This window comes from Eubalaena glacialis, chromosome 6 (assembly GCF_028564815.1).
Source record: "Eubalaena glacialis isolate mEubGla1 chromosome 6, mEubGla1.1.hap2.+ XY, whole genome shotgun sequence".
NCBI classification, from domain to species: domain Eukaryota; kingdom Metazoa; phylum Chordata; class Mammalia; order Artiodactyla; family Balaenidae; genus Eubalaena; species Eubalaena glacialis.
The window spans coordinates 41,432,060-41,458,964 of record NC_083721.1 but is presented as its reverse complement, the minus strand read 5'-3'; the positions used below and the strand labels follow the sequence as shown (position 1 = coordinate 41,458,964).

At 34.0% G+C, this 26,905-nt stretch overlaps 1 protein-coding gene across 3 annotated transcripts in view; it reads right to left on the bottom strand.

Annotated features, from left to right (window-relative positions):
- ZNF654 (zinc finger protein 654) overlaps window positions 1-26,905 on the bottom strand; it is a 91,237-nt gene that overhangs the window by 12,449 nt on the left and 51,883 nt on the right. For all 3 annotated transcript variants that reach the window (XM_061192986.1, XM_061192985.1, XM_061192987.1), the window contains 4 exons: window positions 20,233-20,314; window positions 4,968-5,103; window positions 2,063-2,265; window positions 1,327-1,466 (listed from right to left, as the gene is read on the bottom strand). In XM_061192986.1, coding sequence (XP_061048969.1) covers window positions 1,327-1,466; window positions 2,063-2,265; window positions 4,968-5,103; window positions 20,233-20,314 — 561 coding nt within the window. The remainder of the gene's footprint in view (window positions 1-1,326; window positions 1,467-2,062; window positions 2,266-4,967; window positions 5,104-20,232; window positions 20,315-26,905) is intronic.

Genomic DNA, 26,905 nt, shown 5'->3' with positions numbered 1-26,905 from the left:
AGAAAACAAACAACCCAATTAAAAAATGGGCCAAAGACCTTAACAGACACCTCACCAAAGAAGATATACAGATAGCAAATAAGCATATGAAAAGATGCTCCACATCATATGTCATCAGGGAAATGCAAATTAAAACAACAATGAGATACCACTACACACCTATTAGAATGGCCAAAATCTGGGACACGAATAACAAGTGCTGGTGAGGATGTGGAGCAACAGGAAATCTCAAACACTGCTGGTGGAAATGAAAAATGGTACAGCCACTCTGGAAGACAGTTTGGCAGTTTCTTACAAAACTAAACATACTCTTACCATACGTTCCAGCAATCGTGCTCCTTGGTATTTACCCAAAGGAGGTGAAAATTTATGTCCACACATAAACCTGCACACAGATGTTTATAGCAGCTTTATTCATAACTGCCAAATCTTGGAGGCAACCAAGATGTCCTTTAGTAGATGATGGATAAATAAACTGTGGTACATCCAGGCAATGGAATATTATTCAGCACTAAAAAGAAATGAGCTATCAAGCTATGAAAAGACGCAGAGGAAACTTAAATGCATATTACTAAGTGAAAAAGGCCAATCTGAAAAGGCTACATACTGTATGATTCCAACTATATGATATTTTGGAAAAGGCAGAACTACGGAGATAGTAAAAAAAAAAAAAAAAAAAAAAAAATCAGTTGTTTCCAGAGGTGGGGGCAGGGGTGGGAGGGAGAGATGAATAGGCAGAGCACAGAGGATTTTTAGGGCATACTCTGTATGATATTATAGTGATGGATATATGTCATTATATATTTGTCCAAACCCATAGAAAATTAACACCAAGAGTGAACCCTAAAGGTAAACTGTGGACTCTGGGTAATTAAGATGTGTCAATGTAGGTTCATTCTTAGTAAAAAATGTACCATTTGGTGAGTGATCTTGATAATGGGGGAGGAAATGCCTTTGTGGGGGCAGGGAATATATAGGGAATGCCTGTACCTCCCTATTTTTTTGTAAAACTTAAAACTGCTCTGAAAAATGAACTCTTAAAAAAATTTAAAAATAACACTCTAAATTTAATTTAAAACGTAACTATTTTATTGTAACACATTCCTTAAATATCAACGCTATTGATTACTGGTACATGATCATTTTCTTTTTTAATCCTTACAATAGGTCTTACAACCTATCATTTTTTGCACAATAAATGTGGGGGAAAAAGTGGCTTAACATTTTCACATAACTTTAAAAAAAACATAAAGTACAAATTCTGCTAACCAATTCTCCTTCTGTACCCCATCTCACCATTTCAATTTCTATATTAGGAACACTTACCAGATGCAGTACATATCCCCATTCTGGAGCTGTGGAATAAGAAAGGATTCACAGAGTTGCAAGGCTAACATAGTCTTGCCTTCTTTTTCAGTGTTACAGATGATATCAATTCCACTCTTACAATCAGTTTTCAGTAAATGCTATAAGAGAAAAAGAAAAACCAGTTTGTATCATTAAAAATATCTAGAAAGATAGGTGTAATAAATGTTTAAATTAAGTAGTCAGAAGAAATTAGATTTCTAGTTTTCTTCTACAAAGACAATGATGAATTGTACAGAGATATTTTCATGTTTTCATAGTTTCACTATATAGAACCTACAGTTTACAATGACTACTTTTAATCTCAATGTCCACAGCTTGTAGGTATGTAGGGTCCATATTAGAAAAAGGTTCTTTCATCTTAAAAAAAACCAAAATAACAAACATATGCATTTAATTTCTTAGGAGTTTATTTAAAATGCAAAATCATAATGCTTCTCAGTTTTTATTTAACCTCTGTCACACCAGAAGCTCACTCAACATGAATAATGCTTATCAACAAAAATTTTAATTTCATCATTTGTTAATATCAGACTCTAATTCAATATGAGCTTAAAGAATGGTGCCAAAGGGAACATCTAGATAATGTAATCTTAAAACCTTTGATATTACTGTAAAAGGAATTTAACAAGAATGGGCTACTTTTTTTTTTGGTAAGGTTAAAATGGTAATAGGCAAACATAATCTCAAACAATACCTCCCGGAATAGGTGATCTTCTACAGGTGACATAAACAGACATGTGAAGAGTGCTTGATGGAAGTACAAGTCTTTACTGATTTCTGGGTGATTTACACAACATTTAATAAGAGCCATTGCTTCAGGTATGCGTTCACAAGCAATTAGGTATCTGGCACGTAGTTCAAAGAATAGTGGATTTTCAGAACTTAAATATTTGTTCACTATATTAAAAAGAAAACAGACTCTTATTACTCTCATGAAAAGACTGTCTCAAACTTTGTTCTTTGACACCTTAGCGCTAACGTGGTATATAATTAAATCAACTATTTAATTAAATAGTATTTTTCTTATTAGGAGTTTATTTGTGAAAAGAATGTTCAGTTAAATGATTGGAAAAATGGAAGTAAGAGACACCAAAACTGTGCCCAAGAAATATTTGCTGATTCTTTCTCAGTCTAAAAAGTAAGCAAAATTTAAAAAACAAAAAAAACCATGAAATATTCTTTTTTTGTGTTCACTAATGTTAAAATATGTTTCAAATGACATGGGATCTGGAATTTCTTTCTAGTCTAAGATTACATACTTTATCTTCTTACTGACCAATATTTTCATTCCTATAAGATTAAAAGGCTAAATTGTAATTTGTCATTAAACCATATTAATTCAGATTAATTATAGAGAAATGTAATCTGAATTAATGAAAAAGTTCAATCATAAAAGAAATATATTTTATTACTTTCTAACAAAAAAATTAAGTTACAAGTAGTGCCAAACAGGACTGCTTATTAATGTATGCCCATGTGTCACTAAGGATAATTACTAATACTCGCTTTTACGCAATTTTAAAATATATAAAAACCTTTATCTATATAAGTTCGTTTAGACCTAACAACAACCTCATGACAGGTATAATATTAATACTTGTTTTACAGATCACAAAACTGAGTCTCAGAGAGGTCAAATGACTTGCCCAAGGACAAAGAATTAATTAAATAAGTGGCAGAGCAGGAACTGGAACCCATATTTCATGATTTCAAATCCAAAAATCTTTTAATTAGTTATATATGTTTAATCAGTAGCTTCTGAAATGCCTATGAATAATGTTTTATTTGGGCTTCAACATTTGCCTTGCAATTCTGTTTACACTATATGATAAGCAGACACTGATTTTGTATAGTTGATGCAAAGATAAACTTCAGACTGATCTTTACCCTGATGATCACCAACTAGAGTACAGTCATCTACATTAATGAGGTTCTAGAGCAGCTTTTCCCAAAGTGAGGTATGCTAGTGTAAGTATAAAAGGAATATGTATGAAAGGACTATATACATATTATAAACTGTATATATTGAGGCCATCAGCCCTCACACCAACAAGCAACAGGTTTGTTCTAGCTCCTACTGAAAGGAGCCTAAAAGCTACCCTAAAACCCCAAACTCTCCTCCCCTATTCTCATCCCCTATGATTCTGTCTTTGCCTAGCTCCTGTCCCCTCTGGCCACATTCTCCAGTTTCCTCAGAGATTCCTTCAAGGCTGTCACCCTTGCCTTCCCTATATTTGATGGTTCATACTTTTCCTCAATGAGCTGACTCTTCCTCCTCTGATCTAACTACTGCCTCCCTCTTCAGTTTTTTTCTTTTGTTTTTATTCCTTTCCAAGACCCTCACATCAAGTGCTAGTCTCCTTTGTATCCTTTATATTTATACCACACCATTGTCACATATACCTTAGCTCTTTCCTTCTAGTCTTGTCCTACCTCCCATCTCATTCCACCACTGCTTCTCCTGGTCTTATCTCTTTTTTCATCTTCTCTAACATCTCTTCTAGTCCTCTACACTTGTATCTGGGGTCAGCTTGCTCTTAAGCCCTAGAATCATAGCCCCTTCTCCATTCAGTTCTACTCACAACCCACCCCACTCCTTTACCTGGGACAAATGGAAGGATCCTAACCTGCTCAGGCAATTGGTGGTGTGAAATGTCTTCTCACCAGACCAATATCTGAATGGTTCCAGCTGGCAGGTCTTGTCTTTCCCTTTGGCCATGTTATAATTGCACTCCATAGGCTCTCTCCATGCTCTCAAATGCATCCACACTTTTGTGCTTATTCACTACTGCTGAGCTTACATTCTAAGTTTTGGTGACCCAAATATTCTGGGGCTCAGGAATAATATGGCAAATGTTTTTTTAAAAAAGAATTAACTAGAAATAGTTGACAGAGCTTCCTGCCTTCAAAAGCAGATTTTGGCTCACAGGAACCACTGTGTATCTAGGTTGGAGAGGAAGTGATGTCCAAAAGGTATGCAGGTGGTAAGGAGATGAGACAAAACTTAACTTCTATTAATGAATGAAGTTTGGGAAATACTGCTCTAGAGTATTTGGAATCGAAATTTACTTACTCATTTAATTAGTCATTCATTCACTTATGCATTCATCATGTGGTCATTCATTCAGTAAACAAATATTTATACTGAGCACTGGCTAGGTGTAGGATATATGGTAGTGTATATCAAAACAAAAGCTGAAGGAGTTCCATCCTTCACAGAGTTTCCTGTATAAGGGAGATTCCATGTGCTTAAGCAGGGTGTTTTTTTTTTGTTTTAAAGGGTGTTCCTACTTAAATAGATTTTAAAAAACATAACTGAAGTGAAAACAAACTCTGTAAAAAGCATGGGGATACTAAATATGTTAACACTGAATTCCCATTTTAATAGGAAATTACTAGAAATAATTGTACCTAATCTTATGTCAAATCACTCTTGGGCTGGGTTAATATAACAAATTAAACACACTTCATGTGAAAATACATTACTCTTATTCAGTATTATAAAATAAAGAAAAATCACTATTACTGCTCTAGTTAGAAAATGAAATTGTATTTGCTTCTCACAAATGTTGGTTTAGAGTTTGAGTCTCCTTAAGTACCTATCTCCTGAGATGCTGGCTGGGCTTTTAGAACAGCTTGCAACACTGGATCTTCCCATGGGCCACCATCTCTAATGATTCGAGTCACCAGTTCCAGATTCACATTTCCATATCTGCGGAGGTGATTCTGGCATTCCTAGGAGAGAAAAATCATTTTGGCTTTGTGAATTTAAAGGGGTTAAAAACTAAACTTGATCATCATTGTCAATAAAATGACTGATGGTCAGTGAGGCAGCTGTTAAACTACAGAAGAGAAAGGGTTGCTTTAGTAACCTAATTAGGGTGTCAAAACCCCATTAGTACACAAATAGGCTTTAATGCCAAAGGTTACACAGTTTGTACATAATTGGACTTAGAAAATCCCATTATAACAGGGATGAAGTGTAACCTAAGGGAAAAACATATGGGATGCATCATTTCTAGGAAAAGAACCAGGCTGCAAAAACCTAATGGAAAAACTTACAGGATGCATCATTCCTAGGAAAAGAACCAGGTTGCAAAAATGTAAAATGTGTACGTTCATTTATGTAAGGGTTCATAAAGTTTCTGTTAACAATGGCAGGCCTAACAATAAGAAGGTAATAGAGAGGTCCCTGTCCAATGCAGATTCTGGTTGGCAGGTAGGTACAGGTCTCTGTCCCTGATCCCAAATGTAGAATCTTAGGTGTAGCAGAAGGCTGGAAGATGGAAATTCTATTCCACTTTGTTGTGTACGTAGATTTATAGTCTTGGGATGAGAAATGACAGGCTGAAGGAATGAATCCAGGCTATAATATGAAGACTTTGCATTAGGTTTAAGATAAAGATACTATTGATAAGTTGGGCATTAACTGATAATTTGTCTATGCATTTTGGGGGATTTTTTTAAAAAGATATTTGAAATGTTTTTAGAGAATCTGTTATCTTAGACTTGTGATTAAAATATGAAATATGTAACAAGTTTGTAAACAATGTTTAATATTTAGGAGAACTTGGTTTACTGAATTTATAAATTTATTAGACTTAGATTTACAAGATTTAATCATTTGATTATGATGCTTTGATTCATTATATACTTTGTTAGGTGTTTTTTAAAATGTTTCATGGAATTTAATTTGATAATTTAAAAAGATTAACTGAAGGCCTAGTGAAGGTATGGATAGATTTATTTTTTTAATGCATACATTGAGCTTAAGGCCTTAAGAAAAAACTAGATATTGAAATTGGCAATGCTAAAAACTGGAATAAACTGCACATCAATTAAAATACAAGTGACTGTCAGAATTTCTTTCTGTGCTAAAAAATCCCTCAGACATAAAAAACTTAGTAACAGTTATAAAGCGAAGCTTCAGGATAAAACCATATATATTTACAAATTTTATTTATCAGATGAATCATTAGGCTACATATTCAAAGTGGCAGTGAACACTTTGCTTTTATTAAATTGTCATGCTCTTTCATCGTTTCAACGTTCCAAAGTGATATCTATATGCCACTTTTCATTCATTGTTAAAATACATGAAAGAGATTTTGTTTTATAGGAGAACAAGGCAGTAGAAGAAATCAAGTTTCAAGATGAAGAATCATTCAAAGAAGCCAAAGGATCATTAAGTCAAAACATGAAAGTAAGTATCTTCTAAAAGTTACTTAGGGAATTCCCAAATTAAAATGAGCAAGCAAGCAAACAAAAACCCTATAACCAAATGGGCAAGTTACTTAACCTCTCTGCTCCTTCAGTTAACTCCTCTACAAAACGGATACTAAAAACACCTATTTCATAGGATTGTTGTAAGGATTAAATAATACACAGTATTGAAAAGTGCTTAGGACAATGAATAAGTACTTAATAAATGTTAGCTATTTTTTTTCTATTTTTTAAGATTCTGAATAAATATTTTATTTTAGGACACCCAACTGCCTCAGCATAAAATTAATTTCTACATTTCCATGTGTCAGCATATTACAGCACTCATAAAAATATGGTATAAAGTTATTGATCAGCCATGATTTTTTAACACATGGAACATAGTAATGATCTGTGGCAATGACTTCATGGTTAAAAACAATCATCGATTTCAAACCTCAAGGTAAACAAACTCCTAAATTACTCTAGACATACATATTGCTGCCCATACAAATTAAACTACTGTAAGCTGGCTTTTGGTCCAGTCAAAGCACAAGAAATAAGGTGAGCTGGATGCCAGCCCATGAATCACTGATTAGGCTTTAGCTTTGCTGCTGAGCTCTTGGACAATCTTTCTTTCTAGCTGTGTTAGGATAGGTGAGGCACCAATCATACAGCCATTAGTGCTGTGGGACCTAGAACTGGACTTGGGCCTAAAGTCAAGATACGGTGAAATAGGTCTATTGCTAATTTCTTAAACTTGGCTGAAAATAAGAAACACTTGGAGGTCTTGTTAAAAAATGATTCCCAGACCCCAATTCAAACCTACTGAATCAAGGTTTCTAGGAGAAAACCCTGATAATCTGTATATTTAACAATCCCTACCCCACAGTCAACTCTGGCATACTTTTTGATTGTATTGGGTTGGCCAAAAAGTTCCTTCGGTTTTAAAGTAAAAATAAGACAAATTTTTCATTTTCACTAAGAACTTTATTTACCATTTTGTTCCACTACCTTCTGCCATTTTCCAGACAACTTCATAATTCCATCTTGCCAAAACTTTTTATCTTTTTGAGCAAAGAACTGTTCCAGGTGCCTTTTATAGTCTTCCAGGGAATTGAAATTTTTTCCATTAAGAGAATTTTGTAAACACCGAAATAAATGGAAATCCGAAGGTGCAATGCCTGGTGAATACGGCGGATGAATCAGAACTTCCCAGCCACTGTAACAGTTTTTGCCTGGTCATCAAAGAAACATGCAGTCTTGCATTAACCTGATGGAAGATTATGTGTTTCTGTTGACTTTCTGGATGCTTTTTGTCGAGTGCTGCTTTCAGTTGGTCTAACTGGTAGCAGTACTTGTTGGAATTAATCGTTTGGTTTTCCAGAAGGAGCTCATAATAGAGGACTCCCTTCCAATCCCACCATATACACAACGTCACCTTCTTTGGATGAAGACCGGCCTTTGGTTTGGTTGGTGCTGGTTCATTTCACTTGCCCCACAATCTCTTCCGTTCCACATTATTGTATAGTATCCACTTTTCATCGCCCGTCACAATTTGTTTTAAAAACAGAACATTTTCATTACGTTTAAGTAGAGAATCGCATGTTGAAATACGGTCAAGAAGGTTTTTTTGCTTAACTTATGTGGAACCCAAACATCAAAGCGATGAACATAACCAAGCTGGTGCAAATGATCTTCAACACTTGATTTGGATATTTTGAGTATGTTGGATATTTTGAGTGTATCGGCTATCTCCTGCGTGGTATAACATTGATTGTTCTCAATTAATGTCTCAATTTGATCGCTATCAACTTCAACTGGCCTACCCGACCATGGAGCATCCTCCAGTGAGAAATCGCCAGCACAAAACTTCACAAACCACTTTTGACACATTTGATCAGTCACAGCACCTTCTCCATACACTGCACAAAATTTTTTTCGCGTTTCAGTTGCATCTTTACCTTTCTTGAAATAATAAAGCATAATATGCCAAAAATGTTGCTTTTTTCTTCCATCTTCAATATTAAAATGGCTATACAGAAATTCACCAATTTTGATGGGTTTTTTTTTTAACACACAATGATATGACAGCTGTCACAATAAAATCTAACAAAATTGTTTCAAATGAAGTTAAAGACAACTAAGCACTACTAGCTACTAGAGCCATCTTACAGAAAAAACTGAATGAACTTTTTGGCAAACCCAATCCCTCCTACATTTGGAGTGCACTTTCATAAATGTTTATACTGTAAATTATATATCTGTACTCCTACCAATCCTTCTATTAAAGAGTAGTAAATTAGCTGAAATTCATTTTTCTAATATAAAAATTATAAATGAAAGTTTTGGTTTTTGTGTGCGTGCACTCCTTGAGTCAAGTACACCATATTTTGGAGACCACTTCTATGGGGAAATAACTCTGGATAGGAAATAGAGATGAAAGAAAGATTTCACTTCGGTCTATTTAAAAAGACACAGGATGAAAGAAAAGTTTCTAAGTATCTTCTGGCTTATTTTTCCTTAAATAGTATGGTGGCTTTTTTGGATGATATTCAATTTAAAAGCCTCCCAAGTGAAAAAGGAAACACTTAAATCACTATAGAATTTACAACTTATCTTTTCTAGAGTATATTCATATTGTGTTGTTTTAGAATGTTTACTTAATTAAATTTGGACCTGTATATTAACCTCATCCTTTATTTACCCACTGCACTGTGCTAAATATAATTTCCTCAGAAACTTACATTCAATCCTGTGTCTTTGCCAAAGGCAGAGAGAAAACATAACTCCCTCACTCTTCTTTCAGAATCCGTTTAGTTCCAGAAGATGTTTCTTACCCGCACCTGCTGCCACTTTAGAGTTAGCCACCACAACATGTCTGTGAAGCTGCAGGTCAGTGTTCTGGCCATTACACAAACTTGATCTGAACCCTTTCGCTTATCATAGGATAAAAGTTCTTAATGCCCCGACTTCATATTTAAGGACCTCTGGATTTACCTACCTACTCACTCACCTATTATTGCACATCATGACTCCTTTTCTCCAGCCTGGTCTCTTCCATGTCTCCCAAACTTATCTTGTCCTTTCTTGCCTATGCCTTTTCTCGTATCATTCTCTTTCTCCTACAACTTTTGGTAAACCTATCTGAATCCTTTTTTAACTATTTTTCCACAGAGAAGCCTCCACTAGCCACCTCAATCCATAATAATTCTTTCTCCTGCAGTACTGAAAATCTGTACCACTCCACTCTTCTGGTACTCATAATATAGGAGGAAGGCCTTGCATTACTAATTAGGTGTTGCCATCTTACTTCCTACGTAGTTAAAAGCTTCTTCAAACAGTCAGAAAAGGAAAGGTATACCAGAGAAGACGTATTCGCAATAATAAATAACTTTTTAAATCAGAATAGGAATTTACAGAAATCTGTGTTAAGTAGAAGCACTATGAAATATCTGTCTTATTTTGAATGAAATGCAGATTCCAGAAGAAAAGTATAAAATACCACATGTCAAATTCATTCATAAGCAAGCTACTGCAGCAAATCAAAGCAAAAATACAAAAGGTATTCAATGTGGTTAATTTATAAAAACAAAGCCTTAAAATACAGTAAAATCTTTACAATACTTTGAAATGAGAATGATCATGATATCTTTTATTATTATATTTTCATCAGTTATCTTATGGCAAAGCACTTTAAAAGTGATAAAATTCAAAGATGTTATGCAGTTTTCTTTTACAAAAAGACAATTCTCACAAATTTGCTGTTCATTTCTGTGATAAGTTCCTAAGAAGTATTTACCTGATGTTTTTGAAAACATAAACATTCTGAGTTTGCTCATATAAAGGGAATAGTATACAGTGAAAAAGTTACTGCTTTGTAAAAAAAGTTCTTAAGGAGAAAATCATTTAAAATGGATGCTTGGACGTATTTACATCATTACATGATTGTTGTTGCCCAAAATCGGTATCACCTATAATGCTTGTATCTATGCCATTAAAAAACTTAAACTAGAATTTTCTGTTTAAAACAATCCTTCAATAAGAACCTGCTATATAAAAATATAAATAAAATTCTAAAATTCTAAAAAAAAAATCCTTCATTTGGAGCATTTTAATGAGTTATTTTGTTTAAAAAATGGTTGCTATTCAAGAAAACAATGATTGATTTCAGAAACAATAGAAATTTAGTAGTCAAATTGCAACAAAAAATTGCAAATTTGCAAAAAGTTGCAAAATTACAAATTTTTTATTAAAAAAATTATAAATTTGGTGGAAGGCATTTAAAACTGAGTATCAACATTTAGAAAAAAAATTTTTCCATTTGGATCTACCAAAGGTATCTTTTTCACCTATGACAACTATTAAAACCAAGTATCAAAGCAAACTGAACTTAAAAAATCAGACTTTGTAGTACTATATGAACTGTTAAAAATTTTTCAAAAATAAAGCACATTCATTCAGTCATACTGATGTCATTAAAGTCTTACACTGTTAAAATATTTTACTATGTATTTTTATGTTTTATAATGTATTATAGTATTAGTGCATGTACATAAATAACAAATATACATATATTGGGGATATGTGCTCAAACTTAAAAAAAATCTGGATGGGTATTATATCAGAAGTCTGGGGATTCCTGGTTTTAGGTATTATTTGTTTTTATGTTTGTGTTTGGACTCAAACATAAAACTCATCTGCTTCTATTGATCCTAATGTCATGGCAGTTTTCTTCAACATCTCCTGATCTGCTTCTTCCTTGCCATTTCTATAATTTGCACTCTAGTTGATGCCTTCATCTGCTATCACTCAGGTAACCAAACTAAAGTTTCTTCTTCCTCCCTCTCCCGGATAAGGTGGTCTTGAAAAGGCTTTAAAATGTTAAGACCATGAAGCATTTAAGATGGTAGTATAAATAAAAACGTTTCTTTAAACCTATTCTTTTGACATATACATTATTGCAAACACATGGTTACATCATTTCATATAATAGATTAGGGAATACTGGAAAGAATGCTGGGTTGAGAACAGGATTTAGGCCCTTTTTCTGCTTCTATAAACCTCAGCTCCACTGGAGCTTAATCTTCTGATCTATAAAATAAGGAATTATTGGATTAAATAATTTCTAAAGTGACTCTCGGTCTTAAAATTATAAAAATTCATTAATGCATATAAATTACACATACTTGATTTTTTAAAATAACTAGAATCACGTACTTAGTGAACTATTTAAGATACCTCTTTTGGGGCTTTTGAAAAAAACAAATATTTAAATATGAGTAATTGTCTCCTGTTTAATAAACCTGATTGCATTTTTATACATTTAAAAAATTTTAGGTAACAATGTAAATGTTACTTAAATTAGCAATCAGTTTTTTTCTGAAGCGGAAGCCAATCATAAATACAGTAAAACTATCAACTGAGAGTATAATCAGATTTCAAAATTAATTGGTGGTTGCCATGCTAATGAAAGCACAACCCTGCCCTACTATCAATATTTTTAAATAAGTAATGAAATATTATGGCCAACAGAGAAGTGCTATTGTTACAGTTCTAGCCTCTAAGATAGACCCTGAAGCAGAATTAAAGTATATGCAAGATTTATTTGAGCATAGATTCCTACACAGAGAGCTGAATGTAAAATATGACTCAGCAGAAATAGTACTGGAGTCAGTCAAGAGAACAGGTCACAATACGGGCTATGCTACAAATTGAGCAAGTTACTTAAGCGTCAGTAAACATTGTTGAATGAATGAATTAATGAATCTCTCTGGTCTTTGATTTCATCATTTATTAAAAAATTAGATTGGACTTCTTAATATCCTCTACAGTTCTTTACAGCTAAATTTTCTATGAGCTAATATTTTATCTGGGAAAATATAAACTACTTCAAGCACTAATATGTTGATAATTCTAATTATTATGTATTAAAGACACTCTACAGAATCAGCTTTCAGTGACTAATGAGTGCCTCAATGATCCTGATATGCTTTTAGAACTAATTTCAAAGTTAAGTCCTATCACTGACTTTAAAGGCACTTATATGTCTGCTCCTGACAACACACAGATTGCAAGATACTCAGGATATTAAGATCTTCATTTACGTTGGATACTATGGTGTGAATAACTATCAATGTTCATCTCTTTTGAGATGACTGCTCTTCCATATGCCCAGGTATACCGGCCTTTTCTGAGATATGCAACTTACTGATGTTGACAGCCCTATCTTTTGGAGGCTTGCTCTTGGTCCCTTGAGCTTAACTATCTCAAGTTTATTTATTATATATTTTATGCTTTAAATAATTCTGGGTCTTTTATCTCTTCAAAGTGACTGTAGAACTTCAACAGTTGAACCAAAGTAAAGTGTTTCCTACTCAAACAAATTATTTAAAAAAACACAGAGAAAGTGAAAAGATTTCTGAGGTGGTGATATATAAGAATTATTAACCATGAGTAATAATTTCAAGATAAATGCCAGAGGAAAAATATCAAAGCTTTACCCATTTCAACACAAGATTTATCTAAGGAATACAATCTTTACAAAATGATTTCAGAATCTGAAACTTTAATTTTAACATCAATCCCTCTTACTCCCAGTGCTAAATATGTGGCACACTTGTCAAACATGTTTCTTTCACAGATAGTGAAATCTTTTCCCTTATACTTTTCTCACAATTAATCATACTTCAGTTTCTCTTTTTTCCTACACATTGTCAAAGTATAATCTACAAGTAAACATTTGATGGTTTCATCCCATGAATACATTTATTGATGTCTCCCCCATCTTACTGTACACAGTGGTAACCAATGGACCATGAAGTAAACAGCTTCAGACTACACACCTCATTGTTTATTTTTTAAGAGTTCAGCAAGGATAATACATCTCTAAATAGAATTTTTTTAAAAGAAAGAAATGGCTAGACATCAGATAGAAATGTCTATGGACTTATTTATCCTTCCTTTGTACTGGCAGACATACCAGTCCCCCTTAGGGGACTTAGACTACTAAGTGTTGGAAACAAAGGGATGAAAGTTAGTCTTTGCCCACCAAATCTAATTACGTAGTTGGAGAGACTATCAAACCACAGACAGAATATAGATTAGTGCTTTGTAACAGTGGAAAAACTTAGGTGGGGCAAGTCATATGCAATCAAGATGGAGTTGTGCAGAGACAGGAGAGCTTCTATTCAAGCAGAAAATAAGGGAACACAATTTTGAAACTGCTTCTCACTTACGTCTTGTTCTTAAGCTGATATGGTTATATTTAAAAACCTTTTAACCAGCAATACAAAGGTGGTTTTGAATACCAAGATGAGGAATTTGCCAAATTAAGTATTTGGGGAATTTCTTCCAAGTAGCCTAGGGAGGAGGGGACATGATCCCAGTTTTGAGAAGGTTTTAGTGGAATGTTAACAGTTCTAAACTTATTCCTATTAGCTAAAAATAATAAAATCTGGGAGATGTGCTGGTCTTATGACCACGATGAATATATACTCTAACTTCTCAGGGGAGATCAACACTTGCCCCAGTGAAACAGGGTGGGCATAACGCTCTGTTGTGGCTGGTTCTTTTACTGCTGATTATTTTTTGCTCCTTTTAAGATGCTATTGCAGTAAGATAGCCTTGGGCCTCCTCCTGTTTGGAAGTTTATGTCCCCTACCTCCTCCCACCTCCTTCCTCTACTCCCCCAAGGAAGGTCAAGCAGATTTAAAAATAGGGTGAAGTCCCAGGAAAAAAAGCTTAAGGAAGGCCAACTTCTAGTCTGAACAAAAAAGATCTTTGTGATTTATACACTGACCCCAAAGGATGGGGATAGAGTTTTCTCTGAGATCAAGGTAGGCTCATTAAAACATTTCTAGAGCTCTAGCAGTAACACTTTTTTTTAAACATCTTTATTGGAGTATAATTGCTTTACAATGGTGTGTTAGTTTCTGCTCTATAACAAAGTGAATCAGTCACACATATACATATGTTCCCACATCTCCTCCCTCCTGCATCTCCCTCCCTCCCACCCTCCCCATCCCACCCCCCTTGGTTGGCATTTTGTTGACTACTCCAGGGTCTCTCTGTTTTTTTTCCCCTAAATTAAACAAGTGAACAAAAATCTTTATAACATCTATTTTCCTCTTGATTAATAAAAATTATATATGTTCTTGGATTAAAAAGAAACAAATTAGGAAGATACATATATAGACCCATGAAACTAAACATTATTGCGCATCATCAGTACTTGGATATTCCAAAGATATTTAAAACTCTTGTGTCTAGAATGGAACTTATCTTCTTTCTATATCCTCCTCTTCCCCCTATGATCATTGCTCACTTAGTGAATAGCACTACTCTACGTGGTTACTTCAGCTTAGATGCCCAAGAATATACTTGACTCCTCCCTATCTTCCTTACCTCCATCCAATCAATAACATAATCTGAGATTTTAGTTCCTGATTATTGTGTGTGTGCTTTTATTTAAAACTTGTATTTTCTTTTTTCAGAATCATTTCTGATATTAATAGGATTTTCATAATAACGATATTAACAATAGTGTGCTAATTTTTACTTGTTTCTTCAGGTCAGTCCTATTTTTTTCCTGTAACAACTCTGTGTAAATTCTTTGTTTTGATCACTTCTAAATCAGCTGGCATACTTCTTTTATTTGTTTTCCTGATAAAAGATGTAGCTGGTTTGTTTTCCAAGTATTTGGACTATTTATTTCTGTTGCCCTCTCTCATAGACTATAGGGCCTGGCAGCTGTATTATTAAATAATATTTTTCCCTTTAAAAACTCCAGACATTATTTATTTATTCTGGCATTTGTTACAATGAAGAAGTTCACTGCAGACCTGATTTTATTCTTTCCTTTGTGAGAATCCTGTTCGTTCTACAGGAGTCCTGCATCTGTAGGAATTTTTCTTTATCCTGAAAACTGAAATAAGATATAGCTGTATGTAATTATGAATTGAAAATTAATTTTTAAAAATTATTTCCTTCACTGATTTGGATTTTCCTGGAGCTAATCTGCTGTTGATCGCCTTCACTACACTTTTAGTTTAGTAGTTTCATCTCCATACAATATTTTACTTCCATACATTCCTGAGGTTGTCCCTTCTTTACAATTTTACTTCCAGTTTCATGGAAGATACCATAGACTCAACCACAGCAAGAACATAACTGATCCTTTTTTTAAAAACTGTCTTATCTTACCATGTAACTGATAGTAATTGGTGTTAGTCTCTTTATTCATCTTTACCTAGAGTATTTAGAACAGAGAGCTCTTTTACTAATGGGTAAACAGGTCTCTGTCAAATCCTTCAAGCCCAAACAGAGAAGGTAAAAGTTTATAAGTTTGATTTGTTAGATGAATGGCCCATGAGGCAGTAAATTATGAGGAAGCTACAGTGGGAGACAAAACTTTACAAAACTTTCTGACCTCTGGGTATTGGGGCAGGCTGCATTTAGTTTGGGTCATACAGTCATTCTCTCAGTGGAAGGAATGCTCTCATGCAGAGCCATACATCCCATTTTTAATGTAGGTATAACACGATTCCTGTTCTGTTGGTTCTGCTGCACACCTAGTGCATTTTCAAGAAGCACCAACAAGAATGAGATTGGTCACATACCAAATGCCCCACCACCTGCTATTTCCTCCAGCCCCTATTGTTACAAGCTGGTAGGGGGAGTGGTGTATTACTGGATAGCACTGGAAGGTCTCTCTTTTATCTCTCTCTCTCATTTCCCTATTTAATCACATTCAGTTAATCGACTGTTAATAAGTCCTCATCCTAGTTAACAGCATTTACAAGGAATTTTTTTCCAAATTTTATATTATTTTTGTCATTTCATTAGGAATCTAAAATATTTAATTAAATTAATGGATTTTGGAGTGTATGAATTCAATCACGAGCCTATGGAAAGCTCACCAATGAACAGATTAAAAATAATAATGAGGTAGGGGCATCATATAAGAAATGTGTCATCTTCTTGTGTTGAGGTAAAGAAAAATTACTGGAAGCCAAGTGCCAAGTAAGCAAGGTCTTAGAAGCCATCATAGATCTTGCTCAACTTACAATGGGGTTAAGTCCCAATAAACCACCGTAAGTTGAAAATATAAGTCGAAAATGCATTTAATACACCTAACCTCCCAAACATCATAGCTTAGCCATGCCTACCTTAAAAATGCTCAGAACACTTACATTACAGTTGGGCAACGTCATCTACCACAAAGCCTATTTTATAACAAAATGTTGAACATCTCATGTAATTTATTGATTATACTGAAAATGAAACAGAATGCTTGTCTGGGTACAGAATGGTTGTAAGTGTATTGGTTGTTTACTCTTATGATGGCATGGCTAACTGGGAGCTACGGGGAGCTGCTGCTTGCTGCAGCTGCCCAGCATATGAGACAGTATCATACGGCGTATCACTAGCCTGGGAAAAGATCAAAATTTGAAGTACAGTTTCTACTGAATGGTATGCCTTCACACCATTGTAGAGTTGAAAAATTCTAAGTTGAACCATCGTTAAGTTGGGGACCATACCATCTGTATATGGAACATCTGGCTCTAAGAATGAAGTTTCCTCTTGGAATAAAGCAGAGGAAAAAATATAGTCAGTGGATAAGAAAAATTAATAATTTCTACTTGAACAACTCAAGGTTTAGGAATTCTGAAATTCATGGAAGAACAGAATAAGCTTAAGAGGTAGGTTTTGATCTCACTGTGAAAAACAGATATCTGAATAGTATGACTTCAGAGTCCACACACTTCACCAGACAGGTTACAGGCCTGCCTTAGGCCTTAAGCCTGATCATTTTTCTAAGAACCATGCCAAACCGATGAACCTATATACAGCAAGTACGATCATTATCCCCATTTTACAAATGATAAAACTGACACAGAAATTACGTAACTTGCCCAAGATGACAGAGTGGCAAGCTGGGATACTCACAGTTGGAAAATGGGAGGGGAGTAGGTGGGGGAACAGATGAGTGATTAACTCAAACCCAGCAAAGAATGTTAGTCCCTTGCTAACCTGAAGCGTGATCAGGGACCGGCACCATCAGCGTCACCTCAGGGCGGGTCAGAGACGCAGACTCTCAGGCCTCACCCCAGAACTACTGAGTCATAACTTGGATTTTAACAAGATCCCCAGGTGATCTTTATGTACATTAAAGTATGAGCAGCGCTGTGTTTGTCCTACTTCTTGTAGAGGAGAAAGAGCATGATTTTAAGCTGTATGAAAGATGGATAGAAATGTACCACCTGGGAACTAGGGCTTGCACTAGTAGAAAGTATTATAAAATTCAAAAGGTGACATTGGGATTGTCACTGGGTTATCAAAGGTCAGTCAAAAGCCTGGAGAATTCACAAAACGTAGCAAATGTGAGGTTTTAGAAGGGTATACATGATGGACTACGTGTTGGCCTTTCCTGGGTCCCTTAGGGCACATGTCTGGGAAGCACCAGCAGCAAAGCACCAGCAGCAGCAGTTCAGTTAGAAAATGGAAGACTATTCTCCAGATAAAGCTAAGATGGGAACAGAAGGTGAAATCTCTCCAAGGAGGCAGGAGTTAGAGGCCCAAGAAAATTCAGAGTAGGAAGAAGCAACAGCAACAAAAGTAGTGGAAATGCAGAGATTAAAAACAAACAAACAGGAGAAGGGGTGGGCCTTAGAATTTGAGTAGGAGACAGAAAACAATACAAAACCATTAACTCTCCCTTGAGGGATTAATTATTTTGATAACTGAATGGAAACCCTGTTCACAAGAAAAAAAGAAAAAGGATATATCCCTTCACAAATGTTATGATTTCACACATTTAAAACAGAAGTCAAGTATTGTCTCTCATCTACTCTAAAAACACTTCAGTAGTTCCCACTGAAGTCATTTGTCACTTTCTAAAATACTCTTAACTTTACAAAGGTTTGACTTCTTGTCTTTCTGTCTCTACACTAGAATTAAACTGCACAATAGCAGGGGCTTTTTTGTTTTTGCTTATTATGTTTTTTTCCAGAGCTTAGTGCCTAGCACACAATGGGGACTAAATAAATATTTGCTGAAGTAAAAGTTCAAGAATAGATTGCCAAGAGCACAAGTGTCAAAGGAAAAATGGAATGGAAAATTAAGAAGTTTTAAATACTTGAATATAGACTCTAATTAGAATGCAAGCTCCATGAGAACAGGTATTTTTACCACTTGCTGAATGTAAGGATGGATAAAGTAGAAAGTTCAATATAATGTAGCTAATTTCACTGATTCTAAGATACATTTTTTCATATTTTTATAACTCTGAAATCAGATTATGTTTTACATTCAATGCTATCTTTGAATCCATGTCAGCCTGGTAATGGTTCATGATGTAGTTGTCATTCTGCATGCATGGACATTCAGAGACAACATGAAAACTTGCAAAAGGGTATACTGGTGACACAGAATAAAATCCAGGAGACTAGCAGAGCACTCTCTTAACTCTTGGATATCAGATGGTATAGGAAGGGTATAGGGTAATTAATCTAATTTAACAATACCCCTGAAGCAGGAGCCAAAAGCTGATTAAACAGAACTTATTATAAAGCCAGCTTAAGCTTTTAAAAGCCCAGTACCAGTGACTTTTAGTTCTTTTATTAATTATTTTAGGAAATGCTGCATCACCAACACTTTTGATGCCACTGAAGACAAAATGGTGTAGAAAAATAGACACTGATGACTGGAAAGGAAAAGCAATTCTAGAGTAAGCTTCTGAATGTGAAGAAGTTTTAGATATACCTTAGCCAATTAAGTTTGTTTATAGTTTTCCTATTTTATGTATGTACCAGAGTGATCACTCATAAAAATGTTTTAATTCAGTCTAAAAGTTCTTTAAATAAACATGAAATAAAAATTCTAGGTGAGAGAAAGCACTGCATGACTTTTCTGTTACTCTGATGACTTCCTTCCTCAAGGTAGACTGCAATACGTTGTCTGAACAACTGTACCCCTAGGGGGAGCTCAAAGTACATCTTTATTCCACCCCAAAAAAGGGCAATGAGAGACTGCCAAGGACACATTAGTGAGCCATGGTACTACGTATTGCTTCCCAACAAAATGGTAAAAACATCAAATGTTCTTGTATCTACAGGTGAGGTCTTAGATCTTTTGTCATTCCCTTCTGGATTTACTCTTCACTCATAGAGCATGTGCAAAAAAAAAAAAAAAAAAAAAAAAAATCTGCCTCCTATCTTGGGAAGGCTATTAAGAAAACAGATGAGAAAATCAGGAAACAACCAAAGGAAAAAGTGGCATGGAACAAACAGCCTGCTTCTAGTCTAGGCAAAAAGAGTCCTTTTTCCAGGGCTGAGTTCTACATGGGGCTTTGGAACAAAAGCCTTTAGCAGTAAAAAGCAAGTATATGTCCAGGATATGCTTGGGAATCTATAAGGGTGGTGGCAGCAGGCTCTAGTCTAGCAAATGTGGAATTAGAATCCTCTGTATGAATTGCTTAGAAGTACAGCTAAAGATTAATTTTAAGAACTTTCTTTTTTGCCAACATAATAGAATCTTAAGCATTGCCACCTTAGTAAATATAAAAGCTTATAATCAATAAATAATCAATATACTATTTTTAGGGGGAGAATAAAGGCGTGTTTTAAATGTAGACAAAATGTAAGTAGTAAACTGTTTTACCTGGAATGATCCAAGAATATCCTTTAAGGGCTCTTCATAAAACTCATCTCTTCCAAAGAACAGCAGCAACTCAAAGAAACTCCTACAAAGAATAAGTGAATGATAACTTGCATTGCTTCTCTGAATTTTTGCCCCAATTTAAAAGTCTCAAGAGATAACAGTTATATAATATCAGATATTTAGTTTTAAAATAGTTGGCTTTGAAAAATTATATTGATCATTTAGGATTCATGTTACGTTTTCAGTAAAATTATAATAAAAAGAAATATACTGAAATTCTATACCTGTAGAATGAACAATTATATTACTTATGTCTACCAGTGTTCACAGTGGGGGAAAAAATGCAGTGGTATACCAGGTGGCAAAAATGTGGCTATACATATAACAATGATTCAAAATGGGCACACAGTCCAGCTTCACCCCAGTACAATGGACCCCAGAGAAAACTCAAAATCTGAGTTTTTTTCAAAGAGATACAAGGGGTGGTAAAATTGACCCAAAAATATAAGAGGCACAATGAAAGTCTTAGCCAACATTTATATTATAGCAATATCACCAATTTTATACCTAATAAATGACACATGGTCCTCAAACCCTAGGCTTACCTTGATTATCCCATTTATGATAAGTTGTCCAAACTCTGTGGTTCCTCCTTTTTAAATAAATTATTTGGAAAATACTGTTACTAAGTACTTTATGTGCCTTTAACAATTCATGAGTTCACACAGGAAGAAATATAACTTATTTCCTAATCATGAGCATGGAAAACTATTAAAAATTATTTAATATTATTTAGTAATCCTAAAGTATCACAAATGATGAATCCCTGAAAAATTTTAAATTTTATTAACCTAGAAGACTCAACTAGGAATACCTGAAGTTGTATTTTTTAAACACTTCTGGCGCCTTTTTTTGAGGCATAATTGACATACAACAATATATTAGTTTCAGGTGTACAACATAATGATTCAACATTTGTATATATTGTGAAATGATCACAGTAAGTCTAGTTAACATCCATCACCATACATAGTTGCAATTTTTTTCTTGTGATGAGAACTTTTAAGATTTATTCTCTTAGCAACTTTCAAATATGCAACATAGTATTATTAACTATAGTCACCATGCTGTGTATTATTAATACATCCCCATGATTTATTTATTTTATAACTGGAAGTCTGTACCTTTTGTCTCCCTTCGTGCATTCTGCCTATTCCCCACCCCCCACCTCTGGCAACCACTAATCTGCTTTCTGTATCTATGAGCTTGGTATTTTGGGGTTTTCTTGGGTTTTTTTGGTCTTAAAATTCAACATATAGGTGAGCTCATACAGTATTTGTCTTTATCTGACTTATTTCACTTAGCATAATGCCCTTAAGGTTCATCCACGCTGTCACAAATGGCAATACTGCATTTTTTAATGGCTGAATAATGTTTGATTGTGTATATATACCACATCCTCTTTATTCACTAATCCACTGATGGACACACTTAGGTTGTTTCCACATCTCAGCTCTTGTAAATAATGCTGCAATAAACATGGGGTGCATATGTCTTTTTGAGTTAGTGTTTTCATTTTCTTTGGATAAATACTGAAGTGGAATTGCTGGATCATATGATAGTTCCAATTTTAATTTTTTGAGGAACCTCCAGACTGTCTGCACCAATTTACATTCCCGCTAACAGTGTACAAAGGTTCCCTTTTCTCTACATCCTTGCCAACATGTGTTATTTCTTGTCTTTTTACTTTTTGCCTTTAATCAAAGCAAATCACTAATAAAGACAAATTTTTAAATACAAATGCAAATGCAGAACATAACTGAGAATTTTAAAATCATATAAAAGACCTAGGTATTACACAATAATTGCAAAGACCCTTCTAAATACAGTATAGTAACCATACTCCATAAATTGATAAATTTGACTTAAAATTTTTAAATGTCAACAGAACAAAACCACATAAAAGCAGTCAAAAGCAAAATGATACACTGAGAATCTTTGCTGATTTCCTTAATTAAAAAGCTTATACAAGTAATTTTTGTTTTTAAAAAAAACAGTTAACAACCTAGTAGAAAACTGGGAGAGAAGACTACTTCACAGAAAAGAAACGCAAGTGGATTTTTTTTCAAATATGAAAAGATTCTCTACTATAATTAAATAAGTGAAATTATAAAGATGAAATGTCATCTCTCCTATCATATTTACAAAAATAAAAATGTTGATATATCCCATGATGGCTCTGAAGTACAGAAATAGGCTCTGCTATCTAGTTGGAGGGATGATAAGTGGTACTACTTTTAAAGGCAACATAGTAATAGTCAAAAAAATTTTAAACGCACACATACCATTAGACTTACCATTTCCATTTATAAGAATTTAATCCTCCAAATAATACACACATAAGTTCAAAGACACACATATATATGGATATGCATCCACAGATGGTTTGTAGCAGTAAAACAATGGAAACATACTAAATGTCTACCACAGGGGACTGGTTAAATTAATTATAATATACCCATGAAGTGAAATATAATACAAATATTAATGAGAATATTAGTGAGAATATATTTACATCTATATGAATAGATAAGGGAAAAATTCCAGCATATATTGTTAAACAAAGATGGAGAAATCTATTCATTACATTATCACTGGTGTAAAGGAAGGGAGAGAGTAGAAGGCACATGTACACCAATGCATATTGCCAGACTACTACAGGGATATGCAACAAACTGGTAAAAACAGTTGCCTTTACATAGGGGAAACAGAAACTAGGGGTCAGGGATGAAAAGGAGAATTATTTTTCATTATCAACCATTATGTATTTATTTTACCATCAATAAGTAAGTATAAAATAGCACCATCAATGTACTTCTGGAATCTTCTCTATCCCTATTAATAAAGCATTAATTCACATCTATCTCATCTTTAAACTTCTAATAGACCCTATCTCTTGTCTTGCTATTCCACATTTACCTAAAATCCATGTTCAACATGGCTGCCATTGTTATCGTCCTAAAACACAGAATGATCTACTTACAGACTTACCACTTGCTGTGTAGATTTTACCATCTAAAGCAAAGACCTTCAGCTGACACATTTGTTTTATATAGATAAAATATTATTTTAAGATATTTTAGTTTCCAATATTTAAAAACTGGTATTTCAGATTAAATGTAGATTTCTCTGAGCTCTTGATAAAGAGGAACCCCTGTAACACAGGGCTTTCATCTCTCCATAGCAAAATAAGCTGAGCAGCTACTGCCTTTAGTCAAGGCATGGACCTCTTTTCCAATTTGCCAGTCTCCATCCATCTCCCATTTCCCCAGCACACTGCCTACTTGACTTATTTATTACTTATATTCCCATCCTATTTTATTTAGGTATTTGAGATCACTGATGAAGAGGAGGAAATTCAGATTCCTTATTTTGACATAAGAACCTTTATGTCTGATCCAAAACTACTTTTACACACATAGCTATTACCAAATTCCATGCTCAAATAGGTAGAATGGGGTAGAAATTGCATCATTACATTGAGTAGATAGTACTGACTGGTAGACCACTTAATTCTATTGAAGGAGGAAGAGATACAAAGGTTTTTAGTAGAAATAAAATATGCTATGGCAGTAAATTTAGAGATGAATGTGCAGATTAATATGACCTTGTAGATAATCTAAATATGCAGAATTATGTCTGTATTATGTGAACATGAAAGGGGAGCCAACATTACAAGAGATCTGTATATGCCTCACTATCAGCTACCTCAATAACAAGGCCCAAGTCCATTATAATGACATTAAAATGAGAAAAACTACATGCACAATAAGTAGAGTAAATAATGATAAAACAATATCGTCTAAGCTACCTCTGCCTGAGGGTAAGATTCAGGAAAGTCAATAAGTATTTACATAGTAGTGAAATCACTAAGGGAAAAACCTAGAGTATATGTAGAAGTAGAAACTTCTTTTCTCAGACCTGTTGAATTTCCTATTGCCTAGTGTAAAGGATCAACTAAATGTTTAGAGATCAAATTGTCTAGCCCTCAAGGAGGCAAACTCTACAAGGTGCAGGGTAAATGAATCCACAGTAGAACAAGGTAGGACCCCAAAATATATATAGCAGTCTAGAGCAGGAAGGCCTGTTGTATAATACATGAGATATGAATAGTTAGCCATATTTAAATTGTTAAAAAACAAGACAAAAACAAACAAAAAAAACCCCCAAAACAAAACAAAACAAAAAACCCAAGAGAATAATATTTCCTAACAGGTAAAAATTACATGAAATTTAAATATTATTGTCAATAAGTACATTATTATTCAAAGAGAACCACACCCATATATTTACATATTGACTATGGTTGCTTTCACACTAGATAACAGAACTGAGTAGTGGCAACAGAGACCTTATGAGTTAAGCCTAAAAATACTTGCTATCTGGCCCTTTACTCACCCATGGTGTACAGCCACACTGGGTTTCAATCTCAGCTCCACCATTTCCTTGATATGTGACCCTGGGCAAGTCACTTAATATCTCTGTGCCTCGGTTTCTTTACTTATAAAACAGGAACAATAATTGTAGCTACTTCTTGTAAAGCTCTTAAAACAACCCCTGGGGGTGCTACAGGTGCATGCTAATAATAATATAGTACTACTACTTCTATTATTAACATTGCCATCAAAGTTTCCTTCAACAATCTAAGAAGAAACCTGAGGTCTTCACAGATTTGTTCTTCTCAGCTCTGCATATGTCAATTTTGTTGATATCTAAGACACCAATTTTTCCTCACTTAAATTATGAAGATTTTTTAAGATATCTAACTAAATTCATCAAAATGTTTCTTTCCAAAAATTTATTATTGTATAATGTTATATTGGTTTTTAATGTTGAATATGTTTCATATAGTGTTTAACATTTGTATAATAAAATAGATCTTTAGTATAATGCTTAATATGTCATAGTCTGTACATTAACCAATTATAATTAATATTAGTCCAAATTATGGGTTACCTACAGTTCATTCACCTAAATTGAAAGAATTACTCAAAATAGAAATACCTAGGTAAAATGATTTATATAAAAACATAAATTATTTGCAGTGGGACAAGTATATTATAGATGGCAATCCCTTTGAATTTAAAAAATTATACCTTTTACCGTCATTTTTATTTGACTTTCATCAATCAGTATATTCCTATTAGCTATGTAAGTTTAAATAACTAGAATATCACTAAAGTCTCCATTTATGAAACAAACTATATTCTATCCTTGGGTTGCTTGGAATTCAGACCATATATTACAAGCGTTTACCAGACTTCACATATATTACAAGTGGTAATAAGGTACCAGACTTCTTAAAATACAAAGGCACACATAAATAGATTGGTAATTATGACCAGAATTACTTTTCTTTTTTGGGTCTCTGAAGCAAATAAGTAATTTTCACACTAAAATACAAGAATGTGGATTTGTGCATTTATCTGCCATAGGAAAATTCCACTAAATTATGATGCTTAACTATCCAAATATAAGAAATCCACTTACCAATTTAAGCCAAAGAAAATTAGGTCTGTTCTACATGAATTAAATAAGAATAGAATAAAATGTTATTGCCCACAACTTTAAACACTCATTTTTAACAATTTCTTCTACACTTACTAACTCTAAATCTTTGATCATATAGATGTTTCAACTCAGCAGTACTTAATCTTTTTTTTTTTTTTTCCTTTGGCCACGCCCGTGCAGCATGTGGGATCTTAGTTCCCTGACCAGGGAACGAACCCGCACCCGCTGCAGTGGAAGTGTGGAGTCTTAACCACTGGACCACCAGGGAAGTCCCAGCACTACTTAATCTTAACAAAGAGCATTTACTTTGTCATACTCAAGCATTCCAATGCATTTATCTTCAAAATACTTTCTTCAGTAATGTCTTTAGTGAGGAAAGAAGAGGTTCATAGTTTTTTTTTTCCAACTATATACTGATAAACTGTACATTATTTTCTCTAAAGTACGACAGACTAGTACCCCTAGCGATTCACCCTCTGAAAACAAGTAAAATGCTGGATAAAATAGCTGGCTTTTGCCTTGACTAAAACTTCAAACAGCTATACCAATATGCTCCTCCCAACAACTTCACCACATTTCTAAGACTGTTAAGGAAAACTGCCTGGTTGCACTTTGAACTACCCTGGAAAAGAAAAAAAAAAAAATCTAGTTTTAAAATCCTCTCATATAGGTTGTCACCTGAATTCATATTATGTACGTGGTCCAAAAATTCTCAAGCCAAGAATTTAGCTAAAATTGGTCCTGGACTAGTAATATCTCCAGGTCCCTGCCAGAAACAAATGTAGATCCTTTCTGAATATCCACTTCAAATTCAGGCCTCAATTTTTGCAAATAAATTTATTCCAAGAAAATACAAATTCACAATGTAAATAATAATGATGATGACAATAAAAACCACAGTATATAAGGAAACACAACACCATGAGCAAGAAGCAACAGAAAGTCCATGAAGACTTTATATATTTAAACCAGACCCAGAATATAAAATGAGGATAATATTAAGGAATAAAGAAATATTAAAATGATAAAAAAACAATAGCAGTCAAAAAACTTATAGAAATAAAAAGTAAAATCAATGAAATTAAAAGCCAATGAACATATT